Genomic DNA, 19,265 nt, shown 5'->3' on the forward strand with positions numbered 1-19,265 from the left:
AAAATATGATGCGTTTTTACTGTAGTGGTCATTGATCATTAGGCCTTTTAGAATGCAACGCATGCTCCAAACCACTAAGAGGCAGTGTTGCAATTACTGTTTGGAAGTTCTGTCGTTCTGCAGTTGGACCGTGTAATCTCGCGATAGTAAAAGCCACGCAACACATGTGAAAACATGGCAGCGCTGTACGAAGGATACACGCTGTGTGGATTTGCACCGTTGCAAAACACTTCGAAATTAGCAATTCAAGGAGTTGAGTTGTATGGCGACGTTGAACATGTTCTCGTCACGGACTCCCTGAGATCTGCAACTGTTTACAAGGTAAACTGATTTAGAACGCTTAACGAGAAGCCGTGTCGCGCGTGGCTGCATACATTGTCTCTCCTTATTAATCATTCAGAATTTTACTCTTGCTTTGATGTTATTCACACACGGTTGTTAACAGTATCTAATATAATTTGAAAACTTTTTTTGTAAATAAATTGTATTTCCAGGTATGTGACCAGAAGCCTCTGGGCAGCTGGACGGTAAAGCAGGGACAGATCATCACCAGCCCTGTCGTGTTTAACACGCAGAATCAGGAATATGTGGTTGTTACAGATGATAAGGTAAAAATGAGGATTGTAAAACAATTTTTTTTCTGATTAAGAGGTTGTTGTTTTGTTTAACGTAAGCGGTCCTTTTTGTGTTGTAGGTTGTCAGAACTTGGAAGGGTGATGATGTTAACATTGATAAAGCTTTTAAAGCAACAGTAAGTGTTTTGTAAAACCTCACATAGTATTTTGTATCGTCACATGTAATAGAATCCGTTTTATTACATTTATTCGTTGTTTGAATGGTCAACAAACTTTAGATGTTAAGTAGTTATTCCTTGTCTATAAGGAAAGACTAGAATCAAACAACTGAATACGTATGATATCCATCCTTGATATTTCTAGATTTCCCCCTACCCCTAGATGATAGCTGCGTCTATTCTAGATTGCTTGCTTGTACTTTTGGATAAGTCATCTGTTGATGTATTGACATGATTGAAGACAGGGGTCCATGTGTGCCCCAATTTGGTGTGATTTTCAGCATCCCAGAGCTAATATGCCCGACTGCTTACAGGTGTCGGCTGACGTGTTCAGACTGTTGTCCATCCCTGGTTTTGAGCCGGTGGTGTTATTCCGTCATGGAGCTGTTAGGTTCCTGAATTCACTGCTGGCAGCTCCACAGCAACCCATAGAGAAAGTCTTGTCAGAGAAGGAGGTTATCAGGTTGGTGGTGTCACTTTTCTTGAGTTGGATTTTATGTTCGTGTTCTCTGCGTGGTCAAGACCTAAAGTGTACGCGTTTGTGTTTCTTTTATTTTTAGGTGGAGTACTATCATTAATGCTGATCAACAGCTGGTTGTTTTGTTCACCACAGAGCAGGTTCAGTTCCAAGCTTTTCACTTTTCTAAATGTAGTATTAGGCATTTTCTAAAAATAAAATCAATATGTGATATCTGTTTTTTTTTTGTATTGCTGCATAATGTATTTATCTCAGGTCTTATGTGACACTCTTTGTTTTAGAAAGGAGAGTACAGCCTCTATGTTCAGAAATTTAACCCCAACACTCTGGTGAAACACATATTTGAGAAAGAGACCCGGCTCACTACACCTCTCAGCTTCTCTGCCACATGCAGGGGCAGCAACATACACTTGATCTCCTTGTGTATGTTTCTTTTTGTCTATCTACTATTCATGTCAATCCCAACTGGCAAGTGGTTACTTATGGCAGCTGTATTTCTCGCTCTCATTTAGACTCTAATGGCAGTGTTTATGAGAGCGTATTATCAGTCAGAACTTCAAGCACAGGAGCTGAAGGTGCCCAGAAGCTGCCTCGCTCCGTGTGTCTCAGCCTACCTGTTGGGGAGGAGCAGGTAACATCTGGTGCTGCAGTTGTGCTTGATGAGGCTCATGTGGCTGTAGTTGGATTCCCCCATCCGTCTGCCGGAGCTAACAAAGGTCCTTATAGCTGATATTCCATTGTTCTCATCGTCTCCACAACTGCATGAACTGCATCTTTCATTAATCTCTCACTGTCTGCTTGGAATTATTTGTGAGATATGTGATATTACTTTATCTGCAGATTACCTGTGCATTTGGAATATTCACTTCCAAACTCTTCAGGCTAGTAAAGAGATGCCAGGAGGTTTGTTTACACAGGTGCGAATAACATTTTTATAACTTTAAAGATAACTTCTGTCTTTTTTTTCTTATGGAGGTGAATAATAAAGTGTTTGTGCTACAGTTGTGGTGTTATGGTGGGAAGCTCTATGTACCCCATGGAAAGACATTATCAGTTATTCCTTTTGAGTGCCGGAAATCGTCTCTCGCAGCTGCCATGGGAAGACTGAATCAGTCTAGACAAAGTGGTAAAGACTTTCGGTTCAAATATGGGATGTTCTATTTCCTTTTTAGCATGACCCTAATAGATACTTTTTTTTTTCATCAGAGTCGCAGTCTTGTGCCCTTGTGTCTTCCTGGACCACCCAGCCACATGGTGATATCACAAAGACACAAGGAACAAGCAGGATTTCAACCAGACAAGCGGTAAGACACACTCAGTGGCACCCGACATGTTAAAGGGATAGTTCACCCAAAAGTTCTGTCATTATTTAGTCACCCTCAGATTTTTCCGAACCTATATCATTTTCTTTGTTCTGTTGAATGCAAAGGAAGATAATTTAATATCTGTAACAAACAGATTTCATTCCCCTTTTACTTCCAACGTCCACATTCTTCACATATCTACCTTTGTGTTTGACAGACCAAAGTCACGTGGGTTTGAAATGACAAGAGGGTCAGTAAATAATGAAAGAATTTTAATTTTTGGGTGAACCATCCCTTTAAAGGGTCATGCAGGTTTTAAAGTGTTAAAATAAGGACACAAATTATTTGATATTCTGGCCATGTCTTTCAATTTAAAGTTCAATCAATGCAACAGAATTTTAGGTATTTTTTGTGACTGTTCTTTTTATGTTTTTTAAGAGCGCTTCTAATGTAAAGGGCACATCCTCTGCACTGACAGTCGATCAACTTACAGAGCACATTAAGGTATAAGGGTGCTTTTCTTAATGATAAAATAGCTCATTCTGTGTAAGATCTGTGTGTTTATAACGTGTGCTTTTCTTTGCCAGACTGGGACATTAGAAGAGGTTCAGGTTGTAGTGGGTGAGTTTATTTGCCGAGGTTCACAGACTGACCTCCAGCTGGCAGCAGGCGGAGTAGCTTTAGAACTAGTGTCAAGATCTCAGACGGATGGCAAATTCTACCCTCACAGTGCATTTCTACAGCTGTTAAAAACACAGTACCTCTGTCACAGGTTTGAGCACAACATCTGACAAAATCCTCCCCCATCTACACAAGCTTTCTTTTTGGTGTATTTGGCTGATATTATCCTTTTGTGCAGTGTTTGTCCTGGAATGTTGCTGTTGGCTCTGGAAAAGAAAGACTTTGAGCTCTGTCAGATTGCTTTCCAGCTTTTCCCTGACATTCCTGAAGCTATCACTTGTGCCTATCTCAAAACTATTCTCAGGTAAGTCCTGTTCACCAGATAACTAAAATTTAAAAAAAAATTTAATAATTAATTTTAAAATTTTAACTTTTTCTTTAATTCTTTTTCAGTTCTGTAAAATAATCTGAAAAGATCCTTTCTCATCGTTTTTCCTGTTTTGTGTTTTTGTGTCTCTGTCTTTAGTACTCCAGACTCTGAGATTGACTCTGTGAATCTTGACATGGACAGTGTGATGTTCATGAAAGTTCTGACTCAGACTGGATTCTCATCAGAAGAGGAGGGTAGCCAGCAGAATGGTTTCTGTCCCCCAACACCCGAGGACAGCGGATCTCATACCCACAGCAAGCCACAGAGAGACCCCCTACACCTGGACATGAAATGTCCTGTGGGCTTACACAAGAGCACCCTTCTGTATCCTTCACCCATGATGCTTTACAACAAAAACATAAATGTTTTTTACTATCATACCTGGAAACTCACCCCTTTTTGGTGAAATTTGCTGTTTTGAATCCAAATATGCCATTCTTGTGAGTCGAATAGATCGGAAGAGTTTTTGCCCAGTGTTGAGGATTTGGGATCGTGAGACGAGGGCTATGTATTTACGAAGGCAATGTAATTATTGTTTTATGAAAATCTCAAATTCAACCAAAATCCCTTAAAGGTCAAAAGTAGACTGTGCGCATTACGACGCATAATTCCAGCAGCATGGGTCTCATTTGTGTATAAGCGTCACTTAGGTCATACATCATGTGATTAGCTGGTGCTCTGTTGGTGTCATGAAAAACTTGTGCAGACCAAAAAACTGAAGAAAATGTTTTTAACCAGCAAATAGTGGCTGGTGTGAGGCGTTTTATTGAAGCAAATATAATATTTTCTTGTCAGAATGCGTAATTTACCTTTTTTATTACAAATTAAAAATAAGAATAAAATACTCCCCAGACCCATCGCACCCGACCTAAATCCTCTTAGCCCCCTTGTATAACATTTTCCTTTTTTCCCCACCTCTTCCGAATTTGCAGGTCTGTACTATTTCTAGGGGGCGTAATTTCAAAATTTTCTTTAACCATCCTATTAGAAATGATGTTGTGCAGACAGCGTACAGCGACAGACTCCTGCTGCCACATCTTAAAGATCTCACAGTTCCACATGTCATTGTGAGTATCGGCAATCCAATCCAAGTGCTCAGATTTGTTTTTGGTTTAAGGTTTTCAGTAACCTATGTCCATTCACATTTATTTCCTAAATGATGGTTGTTTTTAATGCTTGGTCTTGTCGAAAGAACATATCTATAATCATGAAGATATGTTATATTATATAACGTATGTAGTTCCACAGTTTGCAATAGGATTGTTTATATTTATGCCTTTGTTTTTAATCAAATGTTTTAAGTTGAAAATGGTCATGGGACATGTTCTTGAAAAAGTCCCACTTATTAAATTTTTTTGCATTTGGTAGGACTTACATAGCATCAAATGTATAGGATAATGCAATGTATTTGCAATCCCCCGGGTTGAACACATAACCTTGGTGTTGTCGCCACGCTCTTTACCACTACAGGAAAGCTTGCAACATTGAGATATTTTGTATATATTTTAAAGATTTAACCAAATACTACGTCATACTTCCAACTAATTTTAAGTTGACCATGTCAACCATGAGAAGGCAGAATACATGAAATAGCATGTTACCTGATCTTTAAAGAGAACAACTGATTCTGAACTAAGTGAATATTTAGGAGAACTATTCTATAAGGGCGATTCACATTTTGTGTCTTAAATGGTGCAAAGATGCAAGCTGCGCTGCTTTCTCTAGTCAAATGACCTTTGGTGCCCGCACGCAGCACTGAAAAGTTTAACTATTACTATCTCGATGACCGCATTGCTCCCTATTTTAATGTGAAAGCGCTCCTTATAGTGTTATCAGGGCAAGTTAATGAACTGTGCAGGATAAGCGTTGAAGTCAGGTCAAGAGAAGTTCAAACCGTTAACGTTTATCTCATTCATTACCTGTTTTTGTTTCTAGCTCTTTCTACAGTATCTACAGTTCCTTTATCTTCAATATTCTCATGAGGCAGGCATACAAATCCAAGCTCTACGCTCGCCAAGCATGGCCCAGGTCTGTCACATCCTGTACATACAAATTAATGTTGGATTGTTCCGTTTAAATTTGTTTGTTAAGATGTTTTCATTTTATTTTTCAAGATCGTGGACTGGGTTTGTTTATTACTAGATGCTCATTTCACAGTCTTGGTTATGGCACCAGAAGCTAAAAGGCTGGTTTCTGATCTTCACAAGTTTGTGAGATCACAGGTAAGGTCACATGTCTCCTAATGCAGATGAGAACCAGCATTCAAAAGCTTTCTGTATCAATGTTATTATGCTAAAATTGTTTTGGAATTGTTCTCAGGTCAAACTTTATGCTGAACTGGACAAAATTGAGGGAAGTCTTCAAGTGCTCAAGAAAGACAAGCAATCTGAAGATTCTGGTGTTTACTCCATAAAAATGATTGAGCTCTTTTAGATGTCCTGTACAGATTATTTTTAATAAAATTCTGCCAGTGAGCTTAATTTTGTGCAAGCTCATTAACAGTATTTCTTTTTCTCCATGTATTTTTTAAAACTCTTCCATTTCTTTTAGTTATACATTCAAAAATATTTTTATGAATTGATAGATAGTAAAATAAGTATTTTCAGACTGTCCCATAGAGGCTTGTCAAAAATATGATTTGGATATATCTGTACCTTTTTTATATTTAATCCCATTTGCCTATTTTACTTCTGAGTGATGTGGTGGCCTATTTGTAATGCTTAATGAGAAGACAGAAGCAAAATTGTTTTTGATTTAAGGCAACTTTGTTGTGTACAATTTCCTTTATGCAATCTAAATATAATACATTAAACTAGATATTAAAGTTTGGACAAACATTGTTGCTTTGAAAAAGACTGAAATTAAAATCTTTTCATGTAGTCAAAATCGTGAAATGCTGCTTGAACATGTCTTTGAGGAAAAAATAGCTCATGGCCATCCAACTATTATCATTTGGGAGTAAGTGAGCAAATAGTTTAGGTAGAGACATTAGCCCATGTCACTTGAAACATGTAAGATGAGAAATATTAACAAGGTGCTTAACATATATGATGTAAAAGAGTGTATTATATAGCATTGAAGGCAGGTTTCCCAGAGAATTGCAATATAAATGCTTTTGTTTAGATGGTGAGAATATTTTAAGATATGAATCTTGTAGGATGTATTTATGTCTCAAGACCTCTAATATATCAAAAGCTCAAAGGAAATGTGTCCCCCTTTGAGTAGAATTTTTAGATGGTACTGGCATTCTTCCAAATATATTTCTGTCTGTTCACTAGAACAAAGACATTTATACAGATTGGTGGGAACTCGAAGGAGATTAAATGATGACCGAATTTAGATTTTGGGTGAACACCCTTTAAACTGACATGTCTATATATAATGTCATATTGGTTGATGTCCAGCTGGTATCCGATGTACAGCCACTAACTGCCTATTGAAACAAATTAAATAGGATGAACAGTAGTGCATGTGCTAAATAGTTGCGTTAAATGTGATAATAACAATAGTAAATATGCACAGGCTGATCTATTTAAAATACAGCTATGACCAAACTATGAGAAAAAGAAATGATTCACTTATAGCTCAACAGTGCTCTTCAGGCTATGCAGTCTGTATAAGAAACAGAATTGTTTAGTTCTGCTCCAGAGTCTTGAGTTATTCATTCTTAGGTCTGTGACAGTCCCATAGGCTGAGGCTATGCAGTATTTCCAGAAAACAGAAATGATTAGTTTGCTGACATTTTTAAAAATAGCAAGTCACATCCTGTTCTTTTTGCAGTGGTTTTTGTTCTCTTTATCAACTAATACAACAGAAGGACAAATGTGACTAACAGTGAGAAAATTAACTCTAACAATACAATCCATGAAGCCACACAGTGTGAGATATCTGTTGGGAAATGAATGAATTATTTCCTAAATATTTGGCCTTGTCTAGATATTAAATAGATCAACCTTTCAACATTTGCAAAAGGAGAATTTCGCTTTTAATGTACCATTTTAATAAAAGGTACTTATATTTAGCGATATTGACAATGACAGCCCCTTTATCATTGCAGGTTTCTCTTTTACTTAAACAGTGTTGGAAACATTTAGTAAAAATTTACAGTGAGTTGAACAGTCACCGTGTGTTTTGTGTGTTGTGTTGCCTAGACCACTTGGGAGAAACCTAGAATTGTTTAAGGCTGTATAAAATAGGAAAGAGTAGAAAAAGAAAAGAGTTTTGTTTGCTGCCCATTTGAGACACTTTGTGTTTGCTGCTCAAATGTAAATCGAATGTATTTGTCTGCGTTTGCTGCATGTAATCTCTTTGCAGACTTAAACAATATTTGTTGATGTGAAACATTATTTTGCTTATTTTTGTTTATTTAATGCTTTCTTGTAGGGGATTTTTATGTGGGGTGATGATTATACTATGCCTAAGTTACTTTGTACCTGACCTCAGAGGAGTATACTGTTGAAAGGTACTCCTTATGGTTTATGTGGATGAATTTTAACAGCTGGAAGTAGGATAACAAGTTTGCTTCGGTGGCTTACTCCATTGTCAACCTACTGGGAATATAATGACTGTGGACAGATTTGTATTATCATTGCAACGGCTGTGGTTATCCTCATCTCAACCCGACAACTTGTAGGACTTATTTTCTTGTGTCTTGTCTAACAGCTACATGTGGTGACTGGTGTATTTGGGTTATTTTCTATATTGGGTGATGATGTGCAATGAATATTCTTGAATATCTGATGACCAAGAATCTTGTTGTTTATGCATTTTAATGGCTATATAGTACAACAATAGCAATTAACAATCAACCCATTTACAGGCAGATTACGAGTCGTCATTTTTTCATATAAATGTGATCAGTGCAGAGTAGCTGATAAGTACAGGTCAAAAAATATAAAACATTGTTTCAGTGTTTTATAGATATTTTAGTGCAAAATATTAGATCTTGGCCCGGTGTCACAGAGCTTAAGCAAGTTGAATTAAGTTGCTTTTATATAAATGCTTCAAAACAATGCCACTGACTTATTTAATGATAATATGTTAAGTTAGTTTCAGGTAAGTCACCTCTAACATTTATATTAGTCTGGAAAAGCCTTGTCTTTGAAACCGGGCCCTTGTTTTTAAAGATCTATGGTAAGTTACCCAACCCGAATCTTATGAAACGATATCAAAGTTTTGGCAGATCGCTACATTAAAACAGAATAAAGACATACAGTAGTTCTAAAATGTAACTATGGTTTAAAAAATACAAAATCCCCAGAAAATCTTCCAAAACAAAGAAAAATGCACAATACAGTACAATGTTTTAAACATTCAGATTCTTACTTGATCTCAGTTTATATGGCTTATTTTACATCTCATAACACATGTGTAATCAAATAGCTGTTGGTAGTTGTTAGTAGATCCGGGGTATAAAAGTGGGCTACTCACTCCCTTTTATTTTAGTTTTGCATTTTTTATAAATGTGCAAAGTTGTCAAAAAATCATGTGTATGGAGCTTAGATTAATGTGGATAAGTAATTTATAGTAGTATAAATAGAAGAAAATAAACTATTATAATTAATATGTTATTAGCAAATTTAAAGAAACAGTTTTACAGATTAAAATATTAGAAAATGTTAATAACTACAGTCTTTCTTATCTATCCTTCTTACTTTAGTGAAAGAGTAGCAATGCTGATCCTTCATTTGGGAATTCAAATCAGGACTGAGGAATAAAATATAAAAAAAAAGAAAAAACAAATGTGAGTTAGAACCAATAATGTCAGTCATATACCCAAACACATTATAATAAAACACAAATCAACTCCAACCTAATCCAAATATGAACTGTGGGCCTACCTTATTTCAAATGATGTCTGATGTCACAACAGGCTCAGCAGCTTGTCTTGAGTCATAATAACCTATTTAAAAAAAATAAATTATATTTTCTTTCATGGTGTGTATCTGACTAATTGCTACCAAATGTGCTTTTGTTTACTAGGAAAAAATTATAATGAATGAAACTTCAATAGGCCGTATTAAGATAGACCTGACATGAATAGAATTCATTTATTTGTACGTAATTTAGAATGAAGTGAGGCAATTATAAATTAAGTACATAAACAGGTTATACATGCAGTACAAACATGATAAATCCTTTAATTTATTTTCTTATACATTATTCCACATGTGGCTAAAATATAGGTCAGATATATTGGTTGCTGGTAAAAAGTGAAAGCCTGTCAAAGAAATCACATCTTAATTTATGCCATCCACTGATTTTATATCTAAAATAAAGTAAATGAGTAAATGTGCTTAAAACAACTGTTAATATATTCTTACCTTGACCTTTTTGTCTTCTGAAAAGCAACAGAGCAATCAGAAGACCAGCAATAAGTGAACCAATAACCATGACACCCGCAATAATGTTTGTATTATTGGATCTTGATGCTTCCATCTCTTCAGAATCTTCTGGAGAGACAAGCGCAAAGTTTCAAGTTTATTCAAGTCTTTGGTAAGCACCATATATAAAGGTCACTTTACTTGTTTCTTATTAAAGTACAGAAGCATTTCTATATCTAAAAATAGAAATACTACATAGTAAATACTGAAGAGCAATAGATATACACTGAAAAAAACCTGCTGAAATCTTGTGACAGTAGCCTGAGATATCATTGGTAAGGCTTGAATATGGAGCAGATCCACTTATTATATAGACGGAAAATAACATATGGCCGAACTCCTATCAATTGTTTTTCCTGAACAATACACTCTTCACAATGTCTTTTTGTGAATACAGTTACATGATTATTACAATGTGATACTGGCAGCCCTACCCAAATAAGGTTTTTGTTGCACAACCTTTTAGCTATTTATAATAATTTCAGCTGAAGATAATGGTCAGAAAAAGAAGCTTAATTACGTTTGGCAGGCGTGATCTGGAATGTCTTTTCTCCTTCCTGAATGTATTTATTGTTTAGGACGATGCATGTAAATGGTGCCAGACTTAAGTCAATAGATTTGAAAGTCAGTTTGCCAGACAAATCCACAGATTTTGAACTGCTTGTATCCTTGGTGGTTTTTGTCAGAATTGAGTTAATGGTCCAGTTTGTTCCATAGCGGTCAAACCAATGGATGGTTCCTGCTGGGTAGCCTTCTGTTGCATTGCAGTAAAGGTCAAGTGTTCCTCCCTCTATTACATTTTGAGGCCATGCACTTACAATGGGATCTTTGTACTTTGCTTCATTGGGAGAAAACAAAGAAAAGTGGAGGATAAGTCAATAAAGAAGTACTACAAAAAACAAAGTATGTACATTTTACACAACAATGGCTTAGAATTTCAGTCTGACTGAACTTAGAAGGCCTTGAAATTTTTACATTTATGTATTTGGCAAACAAAAATTGTTTATGTCTCACCTGTGATACTGAGGCTAAATTTCTTAGATGCTCGGCCTCTGTTTGTGAAAACAATATACTCATATACTCCCGCATCAGAAAACATTGTGTCATTTATTTTCAGAGATGGACCGTCAGCAGGGTTTTCAAGACTAAAGCGAAGATCACCAGATACTTGCTGTTTTTCTATTAAGTGCCAAAAAATAGTTTTGTTCTGGCCCACTTTTTTTAAAGTAACTGCATCTATTTTAACATCTTCACCTTCTCTGAAATGGCATGTTATAACTGTTGTATGAGCTGAAAGTCCAACAGCAGTATCACATTCCAAATTCAACAAACCTGCATATTGACAAGAAATATTAACATTAGTTAAAAACAAGTTGCATTTTTTATACTTGACACAATGCCGGAAACCATAGAATGCCATAGGAATGGTTTGTATTTTTGTAGGCCAACGTGAAAGTTAGTTGGACACGTTTTGTCTATCAAGATAATATTTACAAATAAACACAACATTTATTAATTTTGAGGCCTAAATACGCTACCCGTCAAAAGTTTGGGATCACTTGACAAAAATGTTTCTCGTGCTCTAACAAAATCTTAAGATCTGAAGGTGAAGCCTATGTTTCAATGACTTGTATCGACATAATTGTGCCACTGCCAACTATTAATCTAAAACATGGAAAAAAATACAAATAAAGAATGAGTGAGTGATCCCAAACTTTTGACCGGTAGTGTGCAGGAAGTAAAAAGCTAACATAGGCTAACATGAGGCTATAAACAGTAATAACTCTAAATGAATCTCCATCCACGTTTTTCAGATTTGTGCCCACTTTCCATTTTGCATACAAAAAAATACATCATCCCTGCAGCACTGTATTATCCAGGCATTTTCCTACTATTATATAAACAAAACAAACTATAAACAAATCCATTCTTTAGCCCTTTTTCAGGTTTGAAAACATGCACAGTAATAATAACTCAATAAAATACAGCTAACTAACACAGTAAAATATGATAACATAATAAGAAAACTTGATTTTTCAAAATGTCTGCTTTGAAATATATCAGTATTTGCATATAAACTTTTCAAGCGTTGGCATGTTTTACAAACATTTTACTGCAATATTACATTTATTTATTTTGCAGACAGTTATATTTCTTCTGACTATGTGCAAACCCCTGGGATCGAACATATGACCGTTGCGTTGCTAGCACCATGCACTAACCGCTGAGCCACAGGTAAGATGCTTGATTGTCATGTATTTGTATTATGTATGAATTGTAATATTTGAAAGCATGTACCTCCACTGGGTTCCACAGCTGGGATGAAGGGACAAACCACAAGGACCATAATTATTATAGAAGCCATGTTTTGTCTGAAAGGAAAAGTAAAACAAATCAGCCTGCTTGACCATGTTTATTTTACCTTGTTGATTGTTCGCTAGTGTTCAAGCACTCATCTTTTTCTTGTCCTTATTCAAATTCAACATGCATTTGCCTATGAGAGGCAATGTGGTTGATTTTGATGTTTTTGTATGTTAGGAGTTGGATTTGTATTGTGATGTGTTTGACTGTCGTTCACAGTAGGCTAAGTCGTATGTGAACACAGCGCTGTTGGAATTGTCTGCGTTAATTTAATGACAAACGTTGAATACGAGGATGCAACACGCCCGATTCATAGAAAGAGCAGCGCGTCCAGTTTTGTTCAGAAAATCGCTCTCGACATTTTGTCACTAAAATAACGCCACAGAAATGATCAGACGGTCACAGCGTCAAGTCTAACTATGCATCTTAAAGTCGTATACTGTATATGACGATGAGCTTCTGATTTAATTATAGTATTGCTATAATAATTATAAATTCATAAAACAAATGCAGGGAAAAGTGAAAGCGAATCGAGCCTAGAACAAGCTTTATTGCCGTCATAAACTAAACCATTTTAAACGCGGATATAAAAGAAATATTCAAAATTATACACAAACATTTTTCCCACTGCGATCTAGGAAAGTGGGGTAAATCCACCTTGAATAAAGCTTTAGTTAAACTAATTGAAGTTTATAAATGTTCAAGACAATCTAAACACGAATCAATTGTATTTAAATAAACGTTTAATAAGACATACCATGTAAATGCCCTTTCATGTGCGATGAATAAAAGATAATGAAGTGAACCAAGAGTGCGAGACTATTTCTGGACGATAAGATACTTTCACTTTCATTATGACAGTAGGCCAATAGCAACACCAACAACTTTTGACACGCGCACATAAACAAAGCGTCTTATTAACAGATGCGTCATGCCCATTCAAACGTTTATAAGTAGTTAAGAAGAAACTGTATCAGTTATGATGTCCATGTCCTCTTTTGGAGGTGTTCGAGTTTTGATTAAGGAAGGATTTTTATTTTGCCATTTAAATTTATGGATATTCATTATTAATGCATTTGGCAGACGCTTTTATCCAAAGCGACTTACATTGTATTACATTGTATTATCCTATACATTGATACATAGGTATCTGCAATCCCCTTGGATCGTACCCATAACCTTGCGTTGTTAACGCAATGCTGTTACCACTGAGCTCCAGGAATATGGCGCTCGCTTTGTGTCATTTATTTCCTTACCCAGCTTAAAGACGTGTTAACGTGCGCGTGACATGCGTGTGGAGAACGTGCGTTCGTCTTAACGTCTAAACTAACGTAACGATTCTTTCTGAGTTTACAAACAGAGTGCAGGGTGTGCTCATGGTGGTATCAGTTTCGTAGTATGGTATTGCGCAATGTTTATTCTTTAGCTTAAGAGACTTAAGAAAAGAATAATAAAATATATATATTCAAATGGCCAAAACGGCAAGTGGGAGTAACAAGGTTGGTTCGACTTTTTTATTTTTTATTATTGAAATATAACAATATAACAAATGCACAACACAAAATTCAACAAATCCAGTTGTTCCTTTCTTTCTTTAAAAGGGCATAAGCATAAACATATTAGACAACCACAACGATAATAAAAAATATATAAAAATGATATCACACAAAGGGGAAGAATCATAATGACACCGCTCTATTACAGTTTTTTCTATTACAGGCTCATTGTGTCAAAACTTTACACACAAGCACAAAAGAAAAAAACTATTCACATTTATGTCGATTTAAAACTCTGCTATCAAAACCTAACAATCCTTTGTCAAAATATCACTCTGATGACAAAATGATACTCACTTGCATCATATGAATACACTTTTAGATTAGCAGCAACACACAGTGTACTTTAAATAAAACACTATGTTTAATTTTCACTGTTTTTAATCAGTTACCATTCTGTGAAGCTCCAACAAAGGTTTTCAAAACAACCAAAAATGAAAGTACTGAAATGTTACAAATGACATCAACTCAGTACTGTGCATCACAGTACTATACCATACTATACTTTACAGGACAGTACAGTATACAGTAAATGCAGTAACGCAAAAAATACAACAAAAATATAACCAAAAATACATTATTGTTCATACAAAAAACAGGCCAATTGTACATGGGTGGGATAATGGACCCTGTCATCTGTCTGGCCACAGGATCTCATCAACAACACAAGTGATATTTTCTTAAGCTTCTGTGAAGATATCATCTTTTGTGCTGAATCCATCCATGATTTGACCATACCTAAAGAGCATGTGCATGTGGTTGGTGGTCATATACGTGCCATGAAAAATATTCAATAGGGTTTGGAAATGGCGAGTAAGGTTGCAAGTATACTGATCAGGGTTGGTGAACAGCAAACCTCTACAAGTAAACAATGTGTATAAATGTGTATACAGTTCTACACTTACAGAACCCACTACACTCTTAAAAAAGGTGCTTCAAAGATCCTTCGATGCCATAGAAGTACCTTTCGGTTCCACAAAGAACCTTTAACATCTGAAGAAACGTTTTGTGTTTCAGGTATAGTTACAAAAGCTTTAAGTTTTGATACTTTGGTCTAAGCATGCATGTGGCTACAGTGTTTAAGCAATGGGAAAAAACTGTAAGATTACTTAATGGTTCATGTTTAAAAAAAAATAATAAACATGAATATACATTCTGATGTTCTAAAAACAAAATTTCTCTTTTGAGAAATGCATTAACTGGTTTGCAAATCTTAAGGGTGATTCAATAAATGTACCTATATGACTGAGACATTTTTTAAATGAAATACAGCCCAAACAGTTTGTGCAAAGGAGTATAGTGATTTCATTAAACGTTCCTGAATCAACGTCCTTTGTGATCTCGGTTCAACACTTTTTAAATTTATATACTTTGTATATCTGTGCTGCAGCATTACATTCAGTACAAAATCAGTGGTGTAGTGGTTGAAACGTGCTACAAACTATTTTGACTCTGTGAAGTAGGTTCGAATCCCATATCATATATGCTTCCATTTGTTTTTGAGAAGTGAATAAATCAGTTTGCATGTGATAGCTCACACGAGGAAAAATTGTTCTGAATTTTTGAAGAGATTGACACTTTAACTGAGAATCAGCAAATCAGTTTTGATCAACAGGCCATGTACTTTTAGATAATGTGCTAACTGTTAAGAATTTTACATAATTTGCCAAAACACATGCAAAGACTCTTTCGAAAAATGAGCCAAAAAGGAACAACATTAACTGCTTTTAAAACACCTACCTGTAAAGAAAATGTTTGCAGATAAGATAATCACTAATATTAAATTGCAAATTTACTTGTTGCTAAGAGTTAGCTTATTAAGCTTATTAAGACAACTGATGTCCATAGCTAAGGGATAACTTAGACCTATTAATGTAAGAAAATCGTTTCTGGATGGAAGACTTGTGTTTAAGTTCATATACCTAAAGAGAATTTAAATGGATCATTTGATTTTGGTTTATAGACAAACCTGTTTTGAGTAATAATTATGGCAGTGATTGGACACAAATATCTGTGTATGGCATACAATCATTAATTTCAACTGGAACTTTAAATCACCTGATATTAGGCAAGAATCAGTCATCTTTTACCTGAAACAAGATAGATATGTTGGTAAACATTTTAAGAAATAGTGACAGAGAACTTACTTTGAATTTCCCTCTATACAAACCTATCTCCAGCTTTAGTTTGGTCTTTTTATATCGTCAATATTGTGTATTGAATTTTTTATTTTGCATTCATTCAACTTGAAATTTTATAGCCATGGGTGTACCTTGTGTGGAGAGAAATGAATTATTCACAATACATTGTGACATTCTTCTGCAACTGCTAATGATGTTTAAAAAGTTTTACTTCTTTGGACAGTCATCTGAGATTCTTCAGTGTCCTATATGCAATGAACCCCAATGGTACTAAAGAAACGAATTGTCTTGTGAAGGAAATGTATATAAAATGCTGTTTACTGTCACAGTACAGCACAACGAGCGCTTCAAAGCTGCGTTTAATATGGAATGAACGCGCGTCAAATTACACTCATGCACCACAACTAACGTTACGAAACATACAGTATTTAAAAGCCATAATAGTATACCTTTTTGTTTATGAAATTAAGTCTGTTAAATCCTCAAAAAGAGCAAAAAGGGGCAAAACATGAGGGTGGGTCTTAGCCCTATAACTCTGAATGAATGCAGCTTCCTCACGGGTTCCTGAATAAACTGTCATGCCATTTTAATGTCCGAATTCGTTCTAAAACTGAAAACCCAGAGTATCCCGTTTTCTCGGGTAAAATTACTCTGAGTTTGCACTTACCCTGCTTTCTGAAACGGGCCCTGGGTCTGTAGCCTACTACAAGGATATTGTAAAACATAAATCCATTGTGTGACGTAAAAAATCATTAGTAAATGTATTTTTTAGAAAATAAGAAGAATATACAGAATTCTCCAGGCGTATGGCAGACGCACGTTCTCTATGGAAGGCCAATAGGGTCAAAAACGCGCGAATTTTAACACGTACTTTACGTGTACTTTACGCGTGAAAAATTAACGTGTACTTTACGTGTATTTAACACGTACTCAACGTGTTAAATACACGTCAAGTACACGTAGAATACACGTAAACAACGCGTGATTCAGACGCCGGTTTCCAGTTGAAACGGGTCAATATTATTGGCTGCCTACGAATTGGGTCAAACCATTGCTGCACACTTGGGGGGTTGCCTGCTGCTCATAGGCTACATGCTACCACCATGAAAGATCCTTTTGTTTATTTGTAATTTTCTTGTGTAGCCCACACGTATAAATGTCTATAAGTAGGAATTATTTGTTAGTAAATATTAAGTTTATTAAGATAAGATAAAAGTTATCTAGAAAATCAGTTTTCTAACAAAAAGTTACAAATGTGGTTCTTTATAATTCTGATACAATCCATTGTAATGAATTTCGATTTTTGGTAAACAACAAACTTTTAAAGACTGAGATAAATGTGCTGCTATGACCAGTAGGGTGCACCCAAAATACCACAGAAGTGCCATATTACAGAATCGAAATCAAATCACAATAGATATCAATGAAATAAGATACTGACACATGTTTTTTTCTGTAATAGCCCATCCCAGGTCATACTCATGATTTATATATTAAGGCATACCATACTTTAATAAGACACTAATATCACTGCAACATGCGCGGAGTTTGCGGGGGGCAGGGGGAGCATTGCTCCCCCTGGCGGCTGAAACGGGTAATTGCATTGTTTCAACAAAAAAAATAATTGCATTCTTTAAAAAAATTATATATTATAAATATCTTAAATAAGGATAAGGAACTGGCTGCGGTTGACGATGGGAGCAGCCAGGTTTTCCTCTCTTGCGATCCTTCACATCGAAAGCGACATTACGGCCAAGCTCTCACCTGAGACCATTATCGACGCATATGCTGGACGCAAAAAACGAAAATTACTGTTGCACTAGTCTGGACAATGTCTAGGTCTGTAAATTTGATTTCTCTGCCAAATAACTGCTTTAAACTCAACACACTGCTTTCAATATGCTGTCTTTTGAGGGATGGGGACGGGGGTCCCACTGATATAAAAATTAAAAGTGGGGAGTATTGTGTGACTGTCAGTTGAAAATGTTGCGTCTTGTCACACTTATAAGAGAAAGGCAATTTTGTATCTATGCATACTGTAGCCTCTCACATGGCGTCTTTTTTATTTTTTCCCCTTGTCTCAAAATGTTTTAAATGTTTCATGAAGTACAACAAAATGCAAAATATAACTTGTTTTTTAATCGCTCTCATTGCCACAATGTGTTTTGAAAAAAGGAAAGAAAAACTTTAAAAATCTTTTCGTTTTGGTTGAAGATAATATTTTAACAAAAGTGGTCCGCATTTTATTGCGTTGATCCTAATTGTGTCCAAAGATGCGATGCAAAGTCAAGTGGCTTACCTGTTTACTAATAGAATGATTGTGTTGTTGTACTGTTTTTTCTTCTTCTTTGGGTTAAAAATAAATATATGTGTTTATTTAGCATGTTTGTTGTGTCCATATGTGTTAGTGCTGTGTTCCCCAATTGATAGCCCAGGTCCCAGCTGCTACAATGATTTTTTTTTTGCCCCCCTGGCTCGAATGTCAAACTCCGCCTATGCACTGCAATAATTTAAACTGCAATGCTCAGCTATACTCCACGTTTTCAACTGTATAGTTTTAACAGTAGAATATGTTTACAAGTAATCTTATTTCTGAGATATGCTTTTATTTCTTGAGAAATGGTACCGTGGCCAAATGTACAACAAAATAGATATATGATATAAATACATTAACTGGTTTAAAAATAGATATAGTCTATGTTATGATAAGGCTTAAATATAAATATAAGGCTATGTTATGTTAAGTCTGTAACAAAAAATACCTTAACAGTGGTACCTTGACAGTGGTACCTGTAAGAAAAACAGTCAACAAACCAATAAGAATATTTAGTTTTATTTCCAAATTACAATAAAAAATATAGCTGCAGAAACTGTGGCAGTGGGATAATGCTACCAACTTGTAGGGTAGAGATTCAGCGCTACAGGAAGACTGTAAGATACAATAAGGTGGACTTCAAAATTTAGTTTCTACGTATACAGCATCCACCTGAAGGTTGTGTGTGCAAAAATTTTAGCTGAATGCACAACCTAATCTCCCCTGACCTTACAGGACATGTAAGATAATTAAGTTCGAGTTTAAGCATAACGGACTTTTGAAATTTCAGCCCTGCATGTTCAAAAATTTGAAGAAAGTCAAAGAGATCGTTTTCCCAATAAGTTTAAGTTTAAGTACAATTTATTATCAGATGTAAAAGCTTC

At 35.5% G+C, this 19,265-nt stretch overlaps 2 protein-coding genes across 3 annotated transcripts; one reads left to right on the forward strand and one right to left on the reverse strand.

Annotated features, from left to right (window-relative positions):
* Nucleotides 1-76: 76 nt before the first annotated feature.
* On the forward strand, nucleotides 77-8,447 carry nol11 (nucleolar protein 11). Its single transcript, XM_079460841.1, has 18 exons — nucleotides 77-321; nucleotides 495-608; nucleotides 695-751; nucleotides 1,108-1,256; nucleotides 1,354-1,411; nucleotides 1,553-1,694; nucleotides 1,784-1,987; nucleotides 2,112-2,188; nucleotides 2,274-2,397; nucleotides 2,478-2,575; nucleotides 3,014-3,079; nucleotides 3,163-3,347; nucleotides 3,435-3,560; nucleotides 3,723-3,950; nucleotides 4,615-4,693; nucleotides 5,562-5,654; nucleotides 5,741-5,848; nucleotides 5,946-8,447. Exons 1-18 carry the CDS (start codon nucleotides 175-177, stop codon nucleotides 6,057-6,059), a joined length of 2,169 nt encoding a protein of 722 aa, XP_079316967.1. The 5' UTR covers nucleotides 77-174; the 3' UTR covers nucleotides 6,060-8,447.
* LOC306896658 (uncharacterized protein) lies at nucleotides 8,368-13,231 on the reverse strand. 2 transcript variants are annotated; one of them, XM_079460842.1, is made up of 7 exons: nucleotides 13,128-13,231; nucleotides 12,308-12,381; nucleotides 11,024-11,341; nucleotides 10,530-10,847; nucleotides 9,950-10,078; nucleotides 9,467-9,528; nucleotides 8,368-9,332 (listed from the first exon to the last, which is right to left on the reverse strand). In XM_079460842.1, exons 2-6 carry the CDS (start codon nucleotides 12,372-12,374, stop codon nucleotides 9,473-9,475), a joined length of 888 nt encoding a protein of 295 aa, XP_079316968.1. In that variant the 5' UTR covers nucleotides 12,375-12,381; nucleotides 13,128-13,231; the 3' UTR covers nucleotides 8,368-9,332; nucleotides 9,467-9,472. The 2 variants fall into 2 exon arrangements, with proteins under 2 accessions (XP_079316968.1, XP_079316969.1); XM_079460843.1 differs by having other exon boundaries at nucleotides 8,388-9,332; nucleotides 9,950-10,075.
* Between the last annotated feature and the right edge of the window lie 6,034 nt (nucleotides 13,232-19,265).

The sequence above is a fragment of the Barbatula barbatula genome (assembly GCF_947034865.1).
Source record: "Barbatula barbatula genome assembly, chromosome: 7".
Taxonomy (NCBI): domain Eukaryota; kingdom Metazoa; phylum Chordata; class Actinopteri; order Cypriniformes; family Nemacheilidae; genus Barbatula; species Barbatula barbatula.

Excerpts from the sequence above, each read along its gene's own strand:
- nol11 (XM_079460841.1), top strand. The coding sequence starts at position 175 with ATGGCAGCGCTGTACGAAGGATACACGCTGTGTGGATTTGCACCGTTG. Across the intron at positions 2,189-2,273 it reads CAGGAGGTTTGTTTACACAG|TTGTGGTGTTATGGTGGGAA; the intron begins GTGCGAATAACA and ends TTTGTGCTACAG. Across the intron at positions 3,348-3,434 it reads ACACAGTACCTCTGTCACAG|TGTTTGTCCTGGAATGTTGC; the intron begins GTTTGAGCACAA and ends CCTTTTGTGCAG.
- LOC306896658 (XM_079460842.1), bottom strand. The coding sequence starts at position 12,374 with ATGGCTTCTATAATAATTATGGTCCTTGTGGTTTGTCCCTTCATCCCA. Across the intron at positions 11,342-12,307 it reads AGCTGTGGAACCCAGTGGAG|GTTTGTTGAATTTGGAATGT; the intron begins GTACATGCTTTC and ends GTCAATATGCAG. Across the intron at positions 9,529-9,949 it reads CAGAAGACAAAAAGGTCAAG|GTTATTATGACTCAAGACAA; the intron begins GTAAGAATATAT and ends TTTTTTAAATAG.